The sequence below is a fragment of the Glycine max genome, chromosome 13, assembly GCF_000004515.6.
Source record: "Glycine max cultivar Williams 82 chromosome 13, Glycine_max_v4.0, whole genome shotgun sequence".
Taxonomy (NCBI): domain Eukaryota; kingdom Viridiplantae; phylum Streptophyta; class Magnoliopsida; order Fabales; family Fabaceae; genus Glycine; species Glycine max.
The window spans coordinates 36,671,099-36,688,005 of record NC_038249.2 but is presented as its reverse complement, the minus strand read 5'-3'; the positions used below and the strand labels follow the sequence as shown (position 1 = coordinate 36,688,005).

Below are 16,907 nucleotides of genomic sequence, written 5' to 3'. Positions count from 1 at the left end.
TAAAAATAACACTTTTAAATTAGAATCATGAAATTATAGAGAACAAATGATTAATTTAACCTTATTTAAAAATCTTATTAACAATTTTTTTTCTTAATTTAGAATATATATTTCTCTATATTTATTATACATAAAAATTTATTTCTTAGAGAGTGCTTGATATAGGAAATTTTGTTAGTTTTTCCTAAATCTTAGATTTAGAATTATCATTATTCATGTTCGGTAAACATTATCGAGAAATAAGATTTTTTTAGAATGTTTTTTAGATTAGTTTTCCCAAACACTTTTCTATAGAAAAAAGTATGATTTTATTTTTCCAAGTTAAAATTTTCTTATTATAATAAAAATATCATATTATTTTTATTAAATAATTATTTAATGAAATAAATAATTAAAATAACATGATTATTTCAAAAAATTTACCTAAATATTTTCAAAAATAACGATAGACAACCGAACAATTGTATTTATTACATAGTATCAGAAATCATGATTATTCCACATGAAAAAACTTTTCTATTAACAAAATCCTCTTATTGCAATATTTTTTTTACAGAATATAATAGTTATTTTAAAAAATATTCTTAATTAGTTAAGGGCATAATTTTATCCTCAAAAGTATATACCAGTTAAACTCAGGTAATTTATCCTAAAATGAATTGAAAGGAGAGCAAGAAGCAAACTAAAACCAAACCTTGTCTCGTGAAGCAGCAGGTGAAGGAGGAGGAAAAGAAAATAAAAGTTCACTCTTTTTTTTTTCTTTTCCTCCATCCTTCATTCTTCCTTTCTCTTCTCTCTCGCACTAAAAAAAAAAAAGAGGCTTATTTTGATATTTTTCCACTCTCTTTCTAGAATTTCACCACCAACAACAGTGACTCACACTCACATTCATTCTTTGCTTGCTCTTTTTATATATCACGAGATCCCCATCCCCTCTTTCTTTCCCCTCCTCTCTCTCATTCATGTCTTCTTCTTTGGTCCTTCCCAATTCTCACTCCTCCAACACCACCACCCATTGCTAACACACACTCTCACCCAGAGAGGGAGGAGAGGGTTCGTTCATCAAGCTTGAATTTTGAACCACCCCTTTTGTTCCGCAATGTCGCATTCGTCGGGGAAGCCGGTTTCCGAGGTGGTCGGCATAGACGCCACCTTCTCCGATCGGTTCCGCGACGCCCTCACCTGCGACGACAATAACAACATTAACAAGCCCGACTTCCGAGAACTCGATCTGGGCTCGCCGGTCTCGCCATTGCGGACCACGCGCGGGCCTGCTGCCAGTAGCAGCTCCAGCTCCTCCGGTTCCTTTTCGGGCCGAACCGGACCCACCCGAAAGCCCGAATCGGCACAAAATAATAGCAACACCAACACTCACATTCACAGCAATAACAACAACTCCGGTGAACTTTCTGGTTCGAGTGAGAACAGTCCCACTGCGCGCAAGCCGGGTCACACGAGATCTGACTCCGGATCTGCGCCCGTTCCCTTGATATATTCCGGTCAGACAGCGACCTCGCCTGTGATGAATGTTCTTCCCACAGGAAACATTTGTCCATCCGGGAAGATCCTGAAGACGGGGATGACTCCGAATCGGAGTAGCAGAACTAGTAGAAGCGATGTGTTGGGGTCGGGGATGGGGAACTATGGCCACGGGAGCATAATGCGCGGCGGAGGGAAGGCTGAGCCGGCGAGTACTCGCGGCAGTGGCGGCGGGAATGAGATGGTGAAGAGAGGGGGACACGTGCAGAGTGTGGATCCGGAAGAGTTGAAGAGGTTGGGGAATGAGTGTTACAAAAGGGGAAACTTTGTTGATGCGTTGAGTCTCTATGATCGCGCGATTGCGATGTCGCCGGCGAGTGCCGCTTACCGGAGCAACCGTGCGGCGGCGTTGACGGGGCTCGGAAGGTTGGGTGAGGCTGTGAGGGAATGTGAGGAGGCTGTGAGGTTGGATCCTAATTATGGGAGGGCTCATCAGCGTTTGGCTTCTCTTTTCCTTAGGTGAAGATCATTCATCAAGTTCTTTTTTTTTTTTTTTTGGCTTGAAGTGTTTTACACTTTTGTTGTTTTGATTTGATTTATGTTGAAGGTGTTACTTATTTATTAGGATTTGATGGCATTGGTTGATTTGGTTTTGTTTGGATAAGTAAGCTAAAATCAACTTGTGCATCTCAACTTTTGGAGAAGTTAGTGCATAAGTTGATTTAGAAGCTTAATTTATTCTACATTTGTACGTGTGGTTATGGAGAAATGTTTTTAAACAACATTTTGGTTGCTTTTGGGTGGGGTGTGGAATTGTGTTGATTTGAATGATAAGTGGTAATGTGACAGGTTGGGACAAGTTGAGAATGCAAGGAAGCACCTTTGTTATCCTGGGATGCAGCCAGATCCGTCTGATATGCAGAGGTTGCAAGTGGTGGAAAAGCATATCAGCAAATGTGGGGATGTACGGAGGGTTGGGGATTGGAAGAGTGTTCTCAGGGAAGTTGATGCTGCTGTTGCTGCTGGAGCGGATTCTTCTTATCAGGTATTGTTAATATTGTTATTGATTTTTCATGGTTTTAGATTGTATTGCAGTTGTGATTTTGTCGTGATCTTTGCTGACAAATGTGACTGATCCAGCTGCAATTGTAGTGGGGACAATGTGGCTGGAATTATCGTTATTTAAAACCTTGGTTGTTTTGTTATATGTTTTGGATATGTTTTAGAGGTGTGGATGAATGGCTGAACTGGTTGGAAATTGAATTTACAGCTCTTTATGTGTAGAGCAGAAGCGTTTTTGAAGCTCCACCAGATTGATGATGCGGAATCAATTTTGTTGCATATTCCCAAATCAGAGCCGCACACTAATTCCTCTTCTCAGGCAAGGTTTTTTGGGATGCTATGTGAGGCTTATTCCTATTTTGTCAGAGCTCAGATTGAGATGGCATTGGGAAGGTGAGTTCAGACACTATTAGCCTTCATTGGAATTCCTAAGATGGCAATTGGAGAGTGAAAATGGATGATGGGTGTATTGCAGGTTTGAGAATGCGGTTACAGCTGCTGAGAAAGCCAGTCAGAATGATTCCCGGAATGTTGAAGTTGCTGTTTTGCTCAACAATGTCAGGATGGTGGCAAGGGCTCGAGTGCGGGGAAATGATCTTTTTAAATCTGAAAGGTACACTGAAGCTTGCTTGGCGTATGGGGAAGGTTTGAGACTTGACCCTTCAAATTCCGTTCTATATTGCAATAGAGCAGCTTGTTGGTTTAAGCTTGGGCAATGGGAAAGGTCAATTGAAGACTCCAACCAAGCTTTACATATCCAACCAAATTACACCAAGGCTCTTCTTCGAAGAGCTGCATCAAACAGCAAGGTGAATTGATTTCTTATTCTTTATGTTACTGTGTTTTTGTTATGAAGGTATTTGATGCCATCATTGCTTGTTGTTAAATGCAGCTAGAAAGGTGGGAGGAAGCAGTCAAAGATTATGAGATCTTGCGGAAAGAACTTCCAAATGACAATGAAGTTGCTGAATCTCTTTTCCATGCACAAGTTGCCCTAAAGAAATCACGTGGAGAAGAAGTAACAAATTTAAAATTTGGTGGTGAAGTGGAAGAAGTCTCAGGTCTTGAGCAGTTTAGAGCTGCAATTTCTTTACCAGGTAATTGAAATGGTTAAAGAGGAGTCTTCTTCAACTCATTTTAGTCATTTTTCAAGTCTCCTGATAAATCTATAAATTTGCAGGTGTATCTGTTGTCCATTTTGAAGTTGCATCTAACTCGCAATGCAAACAAATATCGCCATTTGTCAATACACTATGTGGTCGATATCCATCTATTAACTTCCTCAAGGTAGCTTCACTTTACACATTAAATGAAGTCGTTGTTTTTTAACTTCACTGCCTGTTATTTTATTAATTTAGATTTAAAAGAGAGCAATATGGGAGTTTCCTAATGAATGCAATTGTTTTTTTTGTCTTTGATCAAAGGTGGACATTCAACAAAGCCCAACAGTTGCCACTGCAGAGAACGTTAGGATTGTACCGACCTTCAAGATATACAAAAATGGCTGCCGGCTGAAGGAAATCGTATGCCCTAGTCACGACATGTTGGAACACTCTGTGAGGCATTACAGCTTTTAGAACCTCATCATGACTTGTAATGCTTCTATGTTGTCTTCTGCACTTCTTGTTGTTTCCCCAAACCTCCAGTTATAAACTCTATAGTCTTTTGATCCCACCATAAAGTGATCACCTCATCAATACCTGTGACATAGTCAAAACCAGATAATAATCTCTTTAGCAGCCAATGCCATTGGAACCCTAGAGATAGTCTAGTAGTTCCTTTTGGAGTTTTTATTTATTCATTCATTCCTCATTGCTCTTTGTTTCCATGTTCCTCCCAAGCTCCCTTTTGTCGATTTTCTTTTTTCTTATCCACTCCTTTTCAGTTCACTAGGTCAGCTGTTCTTGTACCCCCCAGTTTCTTCAAGGTTAAAAGCAAAAAAAAAATTCTTTTTTTCTTATGTCTGTACAATTGATTTAATTATCATTTTAAACTACCTTTTAAGATAGACAAATGTAGACAGGTATAGAATGAAGGGAGGGGGAGGGTGTTGTGCTAGTTAGAGGGGGGATCTGTACAATGTATATATGTGATGATATATACAAGAGGGGGGGGGGGGGGGGGTACCGACTGAGTTAGCAAAAGGAGGATGAAAATGTTATTATTATCATTGTTTTTTTTTTTATCCTTTCTTAGCCATTTAATCAATAAAAAGTTCCCATTTTTTTCATAAGAGTTTCCTCTTTGCTTTGTATGTTGTTGTTGTTGTTGTTGCTGTCTTTAAGACTTAAAACCATGTACCATAATAACTAAAGAGTGTTGTTAAGAAGGGAATTGTCATTTATGCATTGGGCCGAGGCTGCAAAAGCTAACTCGGTCTTGGGATTGGAAAAATAGGCGGTTATTTATGGCATTTAAGTTGACGACCTTTTATTGGTTATGCTTGACATCTAAAGGCAAGGGACATGTGTTTTAAATGAAAGGGGTTGGTTATGTAATAGAGGGTGTGGTCTCGGGTGGTTGATACGATTCATAACTCCATCCATGAACTTTGTAATTTGATTGGGCGGTGGACCACTAAGTCATTTTTAAGAATATACCCAGCAAATCTTAGTTTATTTTTTTAATATTTATTTACCCTAAGATAATGGATGAAAGACAGAATAATAGTATAAAATAATGCATTCCAGTGCGCCTTCGTGGTTAAGGTCACATGTGGGCATTTAAGAAGCTGCTCACTTTCAAATGGGGGCTCTCTCTCTCTCTCTCACCTAACCCTAAAAAGAGTCCAAAAGGTGGTGATGGTCGGTGTTTGATGTTCAGCTGTTTGCTGATCTGTATGTTAGCTGTAATATGGGTACTCATCCTAATTAATTGGGCGTTGGTTTGTTGATTGCCATTCTTTGTGGACCTCTAGAAGGGGCCATGGCCACGAGTCAAGCTTTTAGATCTTGTTGTGATCAATGATCAGAGATTCAGAATTTACTACCTAACTAAACTTGTTGTTTTAAAGGTAGATGCTTTTCACCAACCTTGGCTCCAATTCCAATGTGGGATTAGTGGAAGGACAAACACAAGAACTAGAACTTGCCAATTGCCAAATACTATAAAATCGAGGCCATAGCAGAGTTTGGGTTAAAGGGCAGAATAAAATAGCAGTATTTAAGAGGGTGATCAAATAAAAAAAAAAAACTTGTGAGAACGAGACTTTTCCAAAAGAGGGAATTTACCATTTTCCAATTTGGATTAGGGGTTGATAAGTGTTCCAATTCCAATGTTGTGGAATCTTGTTTAACCTCAAGCGGGTGTCGGTGTGTCCAGCCGTTAAAACCACCGGCATTCACGTGGGCCACACGTGTGCTGTAAAGGGAAAATAATAAAAGGCACAAAGCCAACAGAAAAAGACCACCCTATGTCTGCCTAATGTCTAGCGCCTAACATAATTTATTATTATTATTATTATAAGCTTAAATGGTAAATTTGGTTTCTGAAAGTATATGATGGTTTCAAGTTTGTTTATGAATTTAAATAAATTAAAAAAAGACCTCGAAAGTAGCTTCCATTTTTAACATTTGTCTTTCGATTTAGATAAGATTTTATATGTAATCATTAAAATGTAATTTACTCATTGTATTTTAATGTAACATGCTAGAATCTGTCTGAAATGAAAGACGAAAGTGAAAGATGAAAGTTATTAGTTTTTCTTTTAGTTTTTGTTAATCATGTTATTAATTGATCTTATTGATGATTAATCTCTAATTAACCACTTTCAAATCATATTTTTTTATCCCTAATATTCGAATATAAAATTCTGTTTAAGAAAATTGAGTACGACAACATAATTTAGAGCGTTGCGAAGCTGAAACAGGGAAACGCAGGCGATGTGGCTGAAGATGGCGCAGAGAAAAGGGTTCCTGTCGTCTGTCTACTGACTCTTATTGTTTTGAACAATGAACAGGATGATGCTATTGAAAGTCGTTTACTTGTTTGGTTTCTTCTTTCTTTATCCTAATGATGGCACGCCATGCATTATTGCATTGCATGGATAGTGAATATAACTATCGTCACACAGTGTATGCCACTGATCATGTTACTTTGTCGTAGACCATTGGACTTTTGCCTCCAAAACACTTAGGTACCGTTTGTTAAACGGAAGTTTTTACTAGAATCTTAGATCCAGAAACTATAATTTTCATATTTAGTATGTATTTAATAAAAAAAAATTGTCAAGAAAATTATAATTTTAAAAATCAATTTTAATTCGCCTTTCTAGAAAACATTATATAAATAGGGTGTCAGGAATCTAACTATTTCTAGTTGAAGAAATTTTTTAATTATATATTTTACATAAATCTGCAGCATAGCTGTTTTCTTAGCTCTCACGAGTAATATAGGAAACAAATAGAGTATTCTTCACGCAGCTAATAATTGAGGGTCAATAATGGCTTTGAATTAACGTTTTATTTAATACTATTGGGCGAACAAGTGAGAGGAGCAAATTTGCTTAACGCCAAAACCTACTAGAATGATTGATTACTCAAGCGGAGCTTTGCCCATTAAGTTGTATTTCACGGTCTTCAATGTAAAATGATGTTATTGCTGAATGCTGATGCATATATAAAGATACGGATACAGCTTGCACAAGCAAGCTACACACACCACCACAGTTCCGTACCGGAAGCACGCCTTACCTTACTAGTACAGTAGTACGAAACCTAAAACTACTAATCCTAACACACAATTTTGAAGTAAAAAACATGTAACTGAACAAAGTAACGAACGATTGGAAATCAAAGAGTTTAGGGGAATTTAATTTGTATATTAATTTGACACGTAACAAATCCTATAAATGGGTTTTCTTAACGTATGTGTGAAGAAACAAAATAATATTTTTATTTGTAAAAATTAAAGACATATATTGAGATATTTATAATAACTCATACCCTTTATTCAACCAACTAAGACTATTTGAAAAATGCAATGACACATGATAAAAGCAATTTCATATTATAAAAGCAATTTCATCTTTCCAATGCTCACATGATAAAAGCAATTTCATCTAGTTAAATTTGTCCCGTTGACTAAAACTTAAAAGGCAATTAAAAAATATTTTGATGAAAGAATAACTATTGCAAGGGACCAAATAAATTTCTGAAAACTTCCTAGAAGAAAGTTATATAACTTAGAATAAGGTTTTTTTTACTAGTATTTCATACTAAAGAAAAATTATAATTAGATCCCTAAACTAAAAGGATTCGTATTTAGTTTTAGGTCCCAAATCTTCTAAATTTTTATTACTAGTATTATTTAGGTTCTTTATATCATATGCTATGCTTTTTTTCCCGGGGTCAAAATGTCTTGCTTAATTTTAAAAAGAAAGAAAAGAGAAGCTAAGTCAGACTGAAAAATAGAGGCCGAACAAATAAAAACAAAAAATGGGGAACAACACCTAATAAAACATTTGGGCCCATTGGCCGAAGTCTCCCAACCCTAACCTTTCTTTACCAACACTAAGAGTGTAAAACCCTACCCTAAGACCAGGCGATCGTGTCCCCCTCAATTTGTCGCAACTTTGCAGTGACAAGGAGGACCCCAACATATCTAAAACTAATTAGTGTTAAACCTAAAACTAAAGCATTTTTTTTCATGCGAAGATCTATTCCTGGTTGGACGAATGTTTATGCGTTAAGCTCTTGATTTTACACAACCAAACAAGATATCTATGAATTCATCGAAAAGGACACAAACCAACAGAAGCTTATTCGAAATTTTTTACTATTAAGTTTGAGGATCCCAAATTACTCAGGAGTTGGGAGATGAAGCATGTTTAAATTTGTCACAGAAAAGATCACATATTTTTCATACAAGTTCCAAGATAATGCTTCCAGGAGAAAGAAAGTAATTAACAGGTAACCGGAAGCTACGGGGAATATTAACTCCAAAATAGTTTAGACAATTCCTCCAAATTTCCATTTCAATTTGACAGTTATATAGCATACACTCCCACACTATAGTTATTTGAAGCCAAAAGTTTCCACCAAAGCATCAAGCGCCGCTAGCATATAACCGGGTCCATTCCTTGGCTGCAGGATTTCAACACAACAATTTTCATAAGATGCACATGAAATGTTTGATGCCATCATTAACAAATAACAACCAACATTTATGTAATCGTACAAGCAGAAGAGACATACCCGTTTCAACTGCCTCGGCCTCATTAGATTTCCAATGCTTGGCAATGTTCTCAGAAAGCGGATCATCTGGGTTTGGTGCACTTAGAAGAGCTTGAATACTGGAAAAGGGTCCACAAAGAATTCACATTATAACAATACTGTTCACAATCAAGAGCAGGTTAATATTTTTCAGTGATTTACAGTACATTATGGCCACACCAGGGGGCAGGTAGCTCTAGTAATCAAAACTAAGATCCAGATAGACTAGCATATACAGACTGAGTCGGCATCCACAAACAATTTTCATGTTTATTCTCCGCTATAACATATTTACTTTCACTATTTGTGACCACTTGAACAACATTCTTTTCTCCAATCTTCTTAACAAAAAATATTCCAGCAAAGTGATTAAGATACATAAAAATTAAATTTAAAAACTATTTTCAGACCTGGTAATCTGCATGCATGCATATCTCTATTTCTCTGCATGTATCATTACATCTTATAGAAGTGAAACACAGGTTGATACTGGAAAGCTGATTGATGTTTACTACATTTCTTTAGGAAATGAATAGGTCTCTTTAAATATACATCAACTAGAGTAAAAGATGAAAGACAAATATACCTCAAAAGTACAGTGCGAATCTGAAGGGCAGGACTCCACTTATCTTTCAGAATGTCAAGACATATCCTGCCAAGCTGCAATAAACTTCATGTAAGATAAATCATTACAGAAGAAAAAATGAAAATATAAGGGAGTGTTTGGTTTGACTGTTTTCTGTTTTCATTTTCAGTGAAAATAGAAAATGGTGATGAAAATGCGTTTGGTTGGATTTTTGAAAATATTTTCTCAAACGAACCAAAAACTGAAAACAATAAAATCTCGTTTTCAGTGTTTTTAGTTGAAACCAGAAACCTCATTTTGGGTAAAATGAAAATGCGTGACAAGGAATGTAATTTTAAGCAAATCTAAAAATACATTTCCTTTTGAAAACACATTTTCAGTGTTTTTATTTCTTGAAAGCAGAAAATAAGAAGTCAAACTAAACATGTTTTCAGAATTCTAATCTTTTGAAAATGAAAACAGTTTTCAGAAAATGAAAACAGGAAATGAAAACAGAAAACGAAAATGTAAACCAAACACACCCTAAGGGAAGCAAGGTGTACCTTATCAATGTTTGGATGATATATTTTTGTCAGAAACCTAACCTGAATGAAAGAAGCAATGCGTGATTGAATTAGGAATAATTGGATAATTATTTTATTAAACAAATGCACAGATTAAATCCATTAGCTAGGTATTATCATCATTAAAATTAAACCTAAATTAGCCAACACAGTAAGAAAAAACTGTACAATCACACAATTATGAGATGAATAGATATAATTAAATTATCCATTTAAAGGGGGGAGGGGAACCCTCTAGACTCCCCCTTGGGTAACACAAAGCCCAATTAGATGCAAGAGCTGCAAGTACACACCTTCCTAAACCTGTCCTGGAATTGGTAATGGCTTCAAAAGTATGGAAATAAGTACCCTAGTTCAATCTCCTCATGAAATGCCAAGACTTATGCCATTGCCATCCCAACTCATGGAGAAAATATTTCCTATTTTCAATTACACTAATAACTAAATATGGCATCAAATTCAAGACCTATGCTAGAATAACACAATGTATTTAAGAAAAAAAAATAAGCAGCAACTAAATTAAGTACCTTTGGAGCAGCCATTGGATATTCTTCTGGCAAAAATAATTCCAACTTGAAAACTCCCCCTAGTAATACAAATAAGAAAATTGCATATTAGCAAAGATGAGACACTTGATTCTGATATAGGGGCAATCACAATATCAGTATTAAGCTAGCCATAGGATATCATCACGCCTACAAGTAAGGAGGGTCTGCACTACAAACAGGAGTTCCAAATCTCACCCAGCTGACACAAGATGACATGAAACACTTCTGCATTATGTTCCAACTGCAGGGCATACTACTGTACTTTATAGTAAAATGCAGAATATTAACTGTTAATGCTAAAATGAAAGTTGTCCTATCATATGAATGATTAGTTGTACATGTTTGTATTCTATAAAAAAAAAAACATGAGCAGATGATTTTCAATTCCAGTATCTAATGGAAAGCATCCAAAGGTATCTAAGTATGTGATCATTATAGCAACCATAAAGCACTGCCTATAAAGTGAATGGCATTGAATTTAGTTTGGTCATCAAAAAATGTTTTTTTGTAAAAAGGTAACTGTTTTTAGTTATTCTAGCAGAAAGTGAACCTATGCAGGCAGATAGAAACAAGACATAAAGCAGTTTCTTCATGAACAACGGTGGCAACCTATAGAAATTGATCATATATATGATGTAAACTGTAAATATAATGTAAATAGTCTAAAGAATTCTTAGGTCAGTGATAAACATAACGAAAAAAACAGGGGACCAAGATAATGCACTTAATAGAAAATTTTCCAAGATTCAGGAGTAGAATGGGGCTTGAAATTCACCATAACAAGATAATACAATATAACTTCAAGAAGCCGAAATTCTATAGTTATTAGCGATTATAACAATATGGCATAATACTTCAATTTCCACTTCATCATTCAGATTGCGACAACGAAGTAACCTTTCTGAAAGGATGACTGTCATATTTATAGCCAGGCCATGTGTAGCATAAGATTGCTAGTATAACGACAGATATAAAAACGAAATTTTCATGGTAAAAATATGACAGTCAACCTTTCAGAAAGGTTCGCAAAGTACATTCAATTGTCCGATTGTAACGCATAATTGTTCAGAGAAAATGTCAAAAACTGGAAATAATTTCCTCATTTCTCGTTGATACAACAAATCATCAAGCATTTCAAGATAAAAACCAAGCTGTTAAGTTCATTACTACCTTCATAAGGCGACTGAGTTGGGCCAAGGATCATCACATTGAAATACCGCATATTGTCTTCCGAAGGGGACGCACTAATTCCAGGTGCTGCATCATCAGATCATCACACAAGACACAAACAATTAACTCAGTACGACAAAACACAACAAGGACCGAATTCTTGCGAAAGTCCACAAGGCAACACTCAAGGTATTTTACAAATTTAACAAAAAATAATAGGCACAACAAACACTACCCATTTAACTTAGCTTGAGCTTCTAAAGCACTAAAAAATTGCTCGAAATTACAACTTACCTGGCTCACTGAGCAAACGCTGCGTTTCCTGTTGAGATCACACAAAGCAGAGTCACCAAAACATTCACAATGATCAAATTCAAACACAGAATGGAAAAATATACAGAACTAAAACTCGATGCCAAACAAGATCAAAGCAAAAAAAAAAAAAAAGAGGGAGTCGAAACCCCCGATTCAGCATCACTGAAATTAAAGAATGTACAGTGAAAAAAGAAACGGTTATCGAATCGACCCTAAATGAAAATAGCAGTAATTTGTTCAATCAAGCTCTTGGGTCACGCGATACTAAAAAAATCGACAAAGCAAGGTAGCACGAACGGATTTCGAGTTCCTTTAGTTTTTGGCATCGATCAATGAAATTGAAATGGGGATCTTAACGAGGAAATGGATACGAACCTTGATGATTCTTCGAGGGAGGTTACTGTTGGCCATAATCGGGGTCGATTGCAAAGCACGCAATAGGGTTTTGAGTCTAAGAGAGAGAAGCAGAGAGAACTTTCTCTCACTAACACAAAAGAGAACAAAGCTCAATGAAAATCCTTTATCTCTCGTCGCTATTTATATAATTTTTGCTTCCTAAAAAATATAATAAGGAAAAAATAAAGAGTAAATATTACATTACATGACTTGCCATACAACCACAAATCATACCAACAATCATTTCTAAAATATTAATAGTGTAAATTTTTTTACATTAATGATATATAGAAATTAAACTCGATTTGTTTTTCACGGAACAAAAATTAAACTCGATATAAACCTAAATATTGAGTAATTATAATTCATGAAGTTAATTATTTATTATATAATATTATTGTGATGTTCAAGCATGTTGAATTTTAAATAAATTAAATATTTATGTTTATATATGTAATTTAATAATTAATATTCATTTGTATTTAAAAAATATTTTGTGTTAAAATAAAATTGATTAATAAAGTATTTAGTAATTTTTAAATTATATGAAATTTTATAAACAAAATCTTAATGAAAATCCTAATATATGTACAATTTAACATATGAAAATTTTACCTAATTATAGAAATAATAAAGTCTACATGTACAAAAATTATTAAGGGATTAAGTTACTCTTTTAATTAATAGATCTTTTTATATACACGATTTTATACTGTATATAAGGTCATGGATAAATATTAGAAATTTTTTGTTGATTACAAAAAATATCAAACACTCATTGCTTTATTTAAAATCAAAAGATCGTCTTTTTCACATATGGATGAATCTAGGGTTCCTACCAATTGGGACCTTTGTCCATTTAGATTTCTAAAGACCTGGTAACACATGATTGCTTTTAAACATTCATTAAGAATCAATGATGATTGACAAACTCAACTGGTTATGTTAAACCAAAATCTTAGGATATCAAATAAAAATGTATTGGGGGATATTATAATTTTTTTTTACAAGAGGCTTATAGGTATTGATGGATGCTTAAAAGACTAATGTAATCTTTTTCTTATTTGACTAACCACATGATGATCTTCGGAAAGAGTTAAAGGACATCATGTATCAGGTTTGCTCGGGTTCCAAAAATCTTGATATAAGTGGATTAAATTTGGTGGTGATTGTAGTTCCAGGTGTTTTCATTATACAACGATTGTTCATTATAAAAAAATGTAGTTATTAGACTCAAGGAAGAAATGAGTAATTACATATCTGATAATGATCTTAGAAGAATATTATCACATTCTTCTATAAGAATTTATTCAAGGATGACAATGACTATGGTCTCTTCTACCTCATGTAATTTTTCATCTCCATATGAGGCATGTGTAGATTTGTTGGTCAAATAGTTGAATTTTTAAAATATTATGCAAGTAAATCTAATGACATAAATTTCAAATATCAAATTAATCAAAAAATAATTTAAAATCGTGTCCCAAAATCGAAAATAATTATGTTTTCTAAAAGAACCAAGTTGAACCAAATTTAAAGCACAAAGGATCAAAACTTAATTTTCTAAAAGATAAAACAACAAATTGAATCTAAACGAAAATATCTTGATTAATAGTGTATTTTAAAAGCACTGTATTATAATTATTCAAGAAAAAAATTAACAATAAAAGGCTGAATAATAATATTTTATATGTGAATATTATATATAACTTTTTATTTGTCTATTTTTTAAGAAATAAAAAAGATTTTAAATTAGTTCAACCTAATTATTTTTTATCATCAGTATTAGATGAATCAAGCAATTTCATCTGTTATTTATTTAGGAATTGTTATAAATATATGCTTAATTTTTCTTTCATCTCATTTTTTTAATTAACTTTTTTCATTACATTATTTATTACATTTATTATTTTAATCAAACAATGTGAGGCCCTTTTTCTTGTTCCTTTTTCCGTATTTGAATAACAAAAAAATTGACCATATATATTTATATTTGAATATGGTTATTGTTTTGTTAGTGGTTTAATAACAACATTTAAAGTCTGCGTTGGATTAACGCTGAAGTGTTCAATTCTCCCATCACTATTATAATTAAGTTAACCCCTTTTCAATTTTGAACAAGCTTTTAACACTTAACACTTAAATAAAAACTGATAGCTTAAACATAAGCTAGCAATGCAAATAAGTCTTATATTCCAAACTCCACATATTATTATATTTCATTAGAATGTAACCTCCAACACACATTGTGGAGAATGGTTAATTAAATATATGATACAGGGCAATTGATCCAACATGAATACATATATATATATATTTTGTCTTGGTGGATGGAGTTTAATGAATTATCTCTGTTCCAGTCAGTTATCAAGTTGGTCCAATCCCAACTCTTGGACAACAAGATTGCATTGTGTTGCATCAATTCCCTGTGTCATGAACCCAAGGGGATTGACATAGCGTGCCATGGAGGAGACACCCATGTTTTTTGTGAGGACGATCCTATCGGACTTGTTTGGCATTGCCTCTTTGCACTGACCCTCAGTGGGTGAGTCAGCAACAACTATGCAAATCTCCTCCTCGTGATCACCATGGACAGGGATGCTGTATTGCCCATTTGCATCAGTTTTGCCCTCCTTCACATATGTCACGGTATCATTCTCACTCCTCAGACATTGCAGGCTTACCTTAACACCTACACACATTTAAGATTAGTTAGGAAACAACAATTCTCATCACAAAACAACTTGTCCTATTTGCCTTGATATTAACTATTATTTTAATTTTAATTTCTTGTAAAATTTATATAAATTCAGGTCTGAAAAAATGAGTCAATTTGGCCTCACTTAGACCAACAAATAATCTGCACCTAACAAGAAATTTGGCCTAGTCTAATCCAAGTTCACACCCTCAGCCTCGTGAAACTGGATCAGATCGAATAGTCTGATTTGTCACCTCTAACTAAATTTCTCACTGATTCATTAATTTCTTACAAAGAGATTATGGTAAAGATTAATGAGTGGCTATACCATTTAGATCCTATAAAAATTACTAAAGAGATATGGACATTAAACTTGCACATGACTTGTTATATGTTGTTACATGTTATGTTTATATGTAGCATAGATGCATTGATATAATGTTGGCTAGAAAAATGTGTGTGGTGATTATTACCTTCCAAGGGGAAACTGAGCCTGGACTCAAATGCGAAGTGGCAAGGGTCACAGTAAATCTTGCCCTCAACGAAGAATTTATCAAGGGCAGGTGTCTTACGAGCCAAGATAGAGGAGAAGCACAAAGCTGAGACAAAGAGAGCAACAACAGCAAAGTACTTCCCCATGGTGATTAATGTATTTATTGGTTATTGGTTAATGATAGTGTTCCCCTTGTGATAAGAGAATGTGGGTGCTATCGAATCCTTTTATAGGTGCATGCATGCATGGGGCTTTGTTCCTATAATTTATTTGTGGGGTGACTATGTGGTTTGCTATATTTGGAGTACGGAAGATTTGCTTGCTCCCTGTGGTTTTCATTCACCCCTTTTGTTGACATTTACTAACTAATTGAGAGAAAACTTGGGAGTCTTTCTCCTAAATTGAGTAAATACACTATGTTCAAATTTGTTTAATTTGTTACTTGGAAAAATGAATATCGTAATATAGCATTGTCGAGGACATTTTGGCATTATGTTCATAAAATGTTAACCAAGTTTTTTACTTTTTACCCCATGTAATTAAGCTAACAAACAATAAGCACGCGATTAATTGCCTTTTGATGTTGAATTATTCATTTTTAAATTAAAAAGGTGTGTAATTATAAAATTTTCAACTCTTAAAGGTATTTTTTTTTTGTCTGCTGAAGTTATTTTCGAAAATATATTTTAATAAATTTGTTTCGGGATGACCCCTCAATAGACTATAGTTTCACCCTTTTGCTGAAAAAAAGGCGTAATTCTATAACATGACTCTCGCTCTCTTAGAAGTCAGGAAGATCACTAAAATATTAAAACCAAGTAATAACGCGATTCATAGCTGAGTAATTAATTTATTGTGGCTAAAATATTAAAATATAAATTACTAGCATACTCTGGATTTGGATAAGAATAAAGGGACTATATCTTACTTTTTGAGCTTAAATAGGGTTAAAGTTACTGATAAATGATTAAATTTTATTTTATATTTCTAATTAATAAAATTGTGTTGCTTTGAATACTTAATATATTAATATTTTATCTTAAATTTCTGTCGTTATCAGTTGAGAAGTGACACCACCTTACAAGGATTAAAATTAAAAAATTGAACTTACATGAACCAAAAATAATAAAAACATTAACTTACTAGAACCAAAATCATATTTACACATTATATTAATAATATTTATCTTGATATACTGTAAAATATATCATAGCATTTAGTTATATATTTCGTTAATTTTAGAATTTAAATATACATTTTTTATAGATAAAAAAGCAAGGTATTATAAATTAGAAAGAAACTGAAAGGGGCAGCAGAAATGAGCCAATCAGCCAAGGTACAGGTACAAACACATAATACACAGCAAATGGCAGCTTAGCCATGAC

The 16,907-nt window shown here is 34.1% G+C and overlaps 3 protein-coding genes across 3 annotated transcripts; 1 reads left to right on the top strand and 2 right to left on the bottom strand.

Moving 5' to 3' along the window:
* The first annotated feature begins 768 nt into the window (after positions 1-768).
* LOC100795358 (TPR repeat-containing thioredoxin TTL1) lies at positions 769-4,774 on the top strand. Its single transcript, XM_003541772.5, has 7 exons — positions 769-1,998; positions 2,329-2,524; positions 2,750-2,934; positions 3,017-3,350; positions 3,434-3,638; positions 3,722-3,828; positions 3,966-4,774. The coding sequence occupies exons 1-7, from the start codon at positions 1,100-1,102 to the stop codon at positions 4,116-4,118; spliced, it is 2,079 nt and encodes a 692-aa protein (XP_003541820.1). The 5' UTR covers positions 769-1,099; the 3' UTR covers positions 4,119-4,774.
* A 3,528-nt stretch (positions 4,775-8,302) lies between these two features.
* On the bottom strand, positions 8,303-12,443 carry LOC100805631 (ubiquitin-conjugating enzyme E2 35-like). Its single transcript, NM_001254710.2, has 8 exons — positions 12,311-12,443; positions 11,915-11,942; positions 11,621-11,707; positions 10,430-10,488; positions 9,882-9,923; positions 9,340-9,413; positions 8,736-8,833; positions 8,303-8,624 (listed from the first exon to the last, which is right to left on the bottom strand). Exons 1-8 carry the CDS (start codon positions 12,344-12,346, stop codon positions 8,587-8,589), a joined length of 462 nt encoding a protein of 153 aa, NP_001241639.1. The 5' UTR covers positions 12,347-12,443; the 3' UTR covers positions 8,303-8,586.
* A 2,079-nt stretch (positions 12,444-14,522) lies between these two features.
* On the bottom strand, positions 14,523-15,716 carry LOC100306199 (uncharacterized). Its single transcript, NM_001248374.2, is given in 2 exon segments — positions 14,523-15,023; positions 15,503-15,716. Coding segments are annotated over 2 exon segments (498 nt in total). The 5' UTR covers positions 15,669-15,716; the 3' UTR covers positions 14,523-14,691.
* Positions 15,717-16,907: the final 1,191 nt, after the last annotated feature.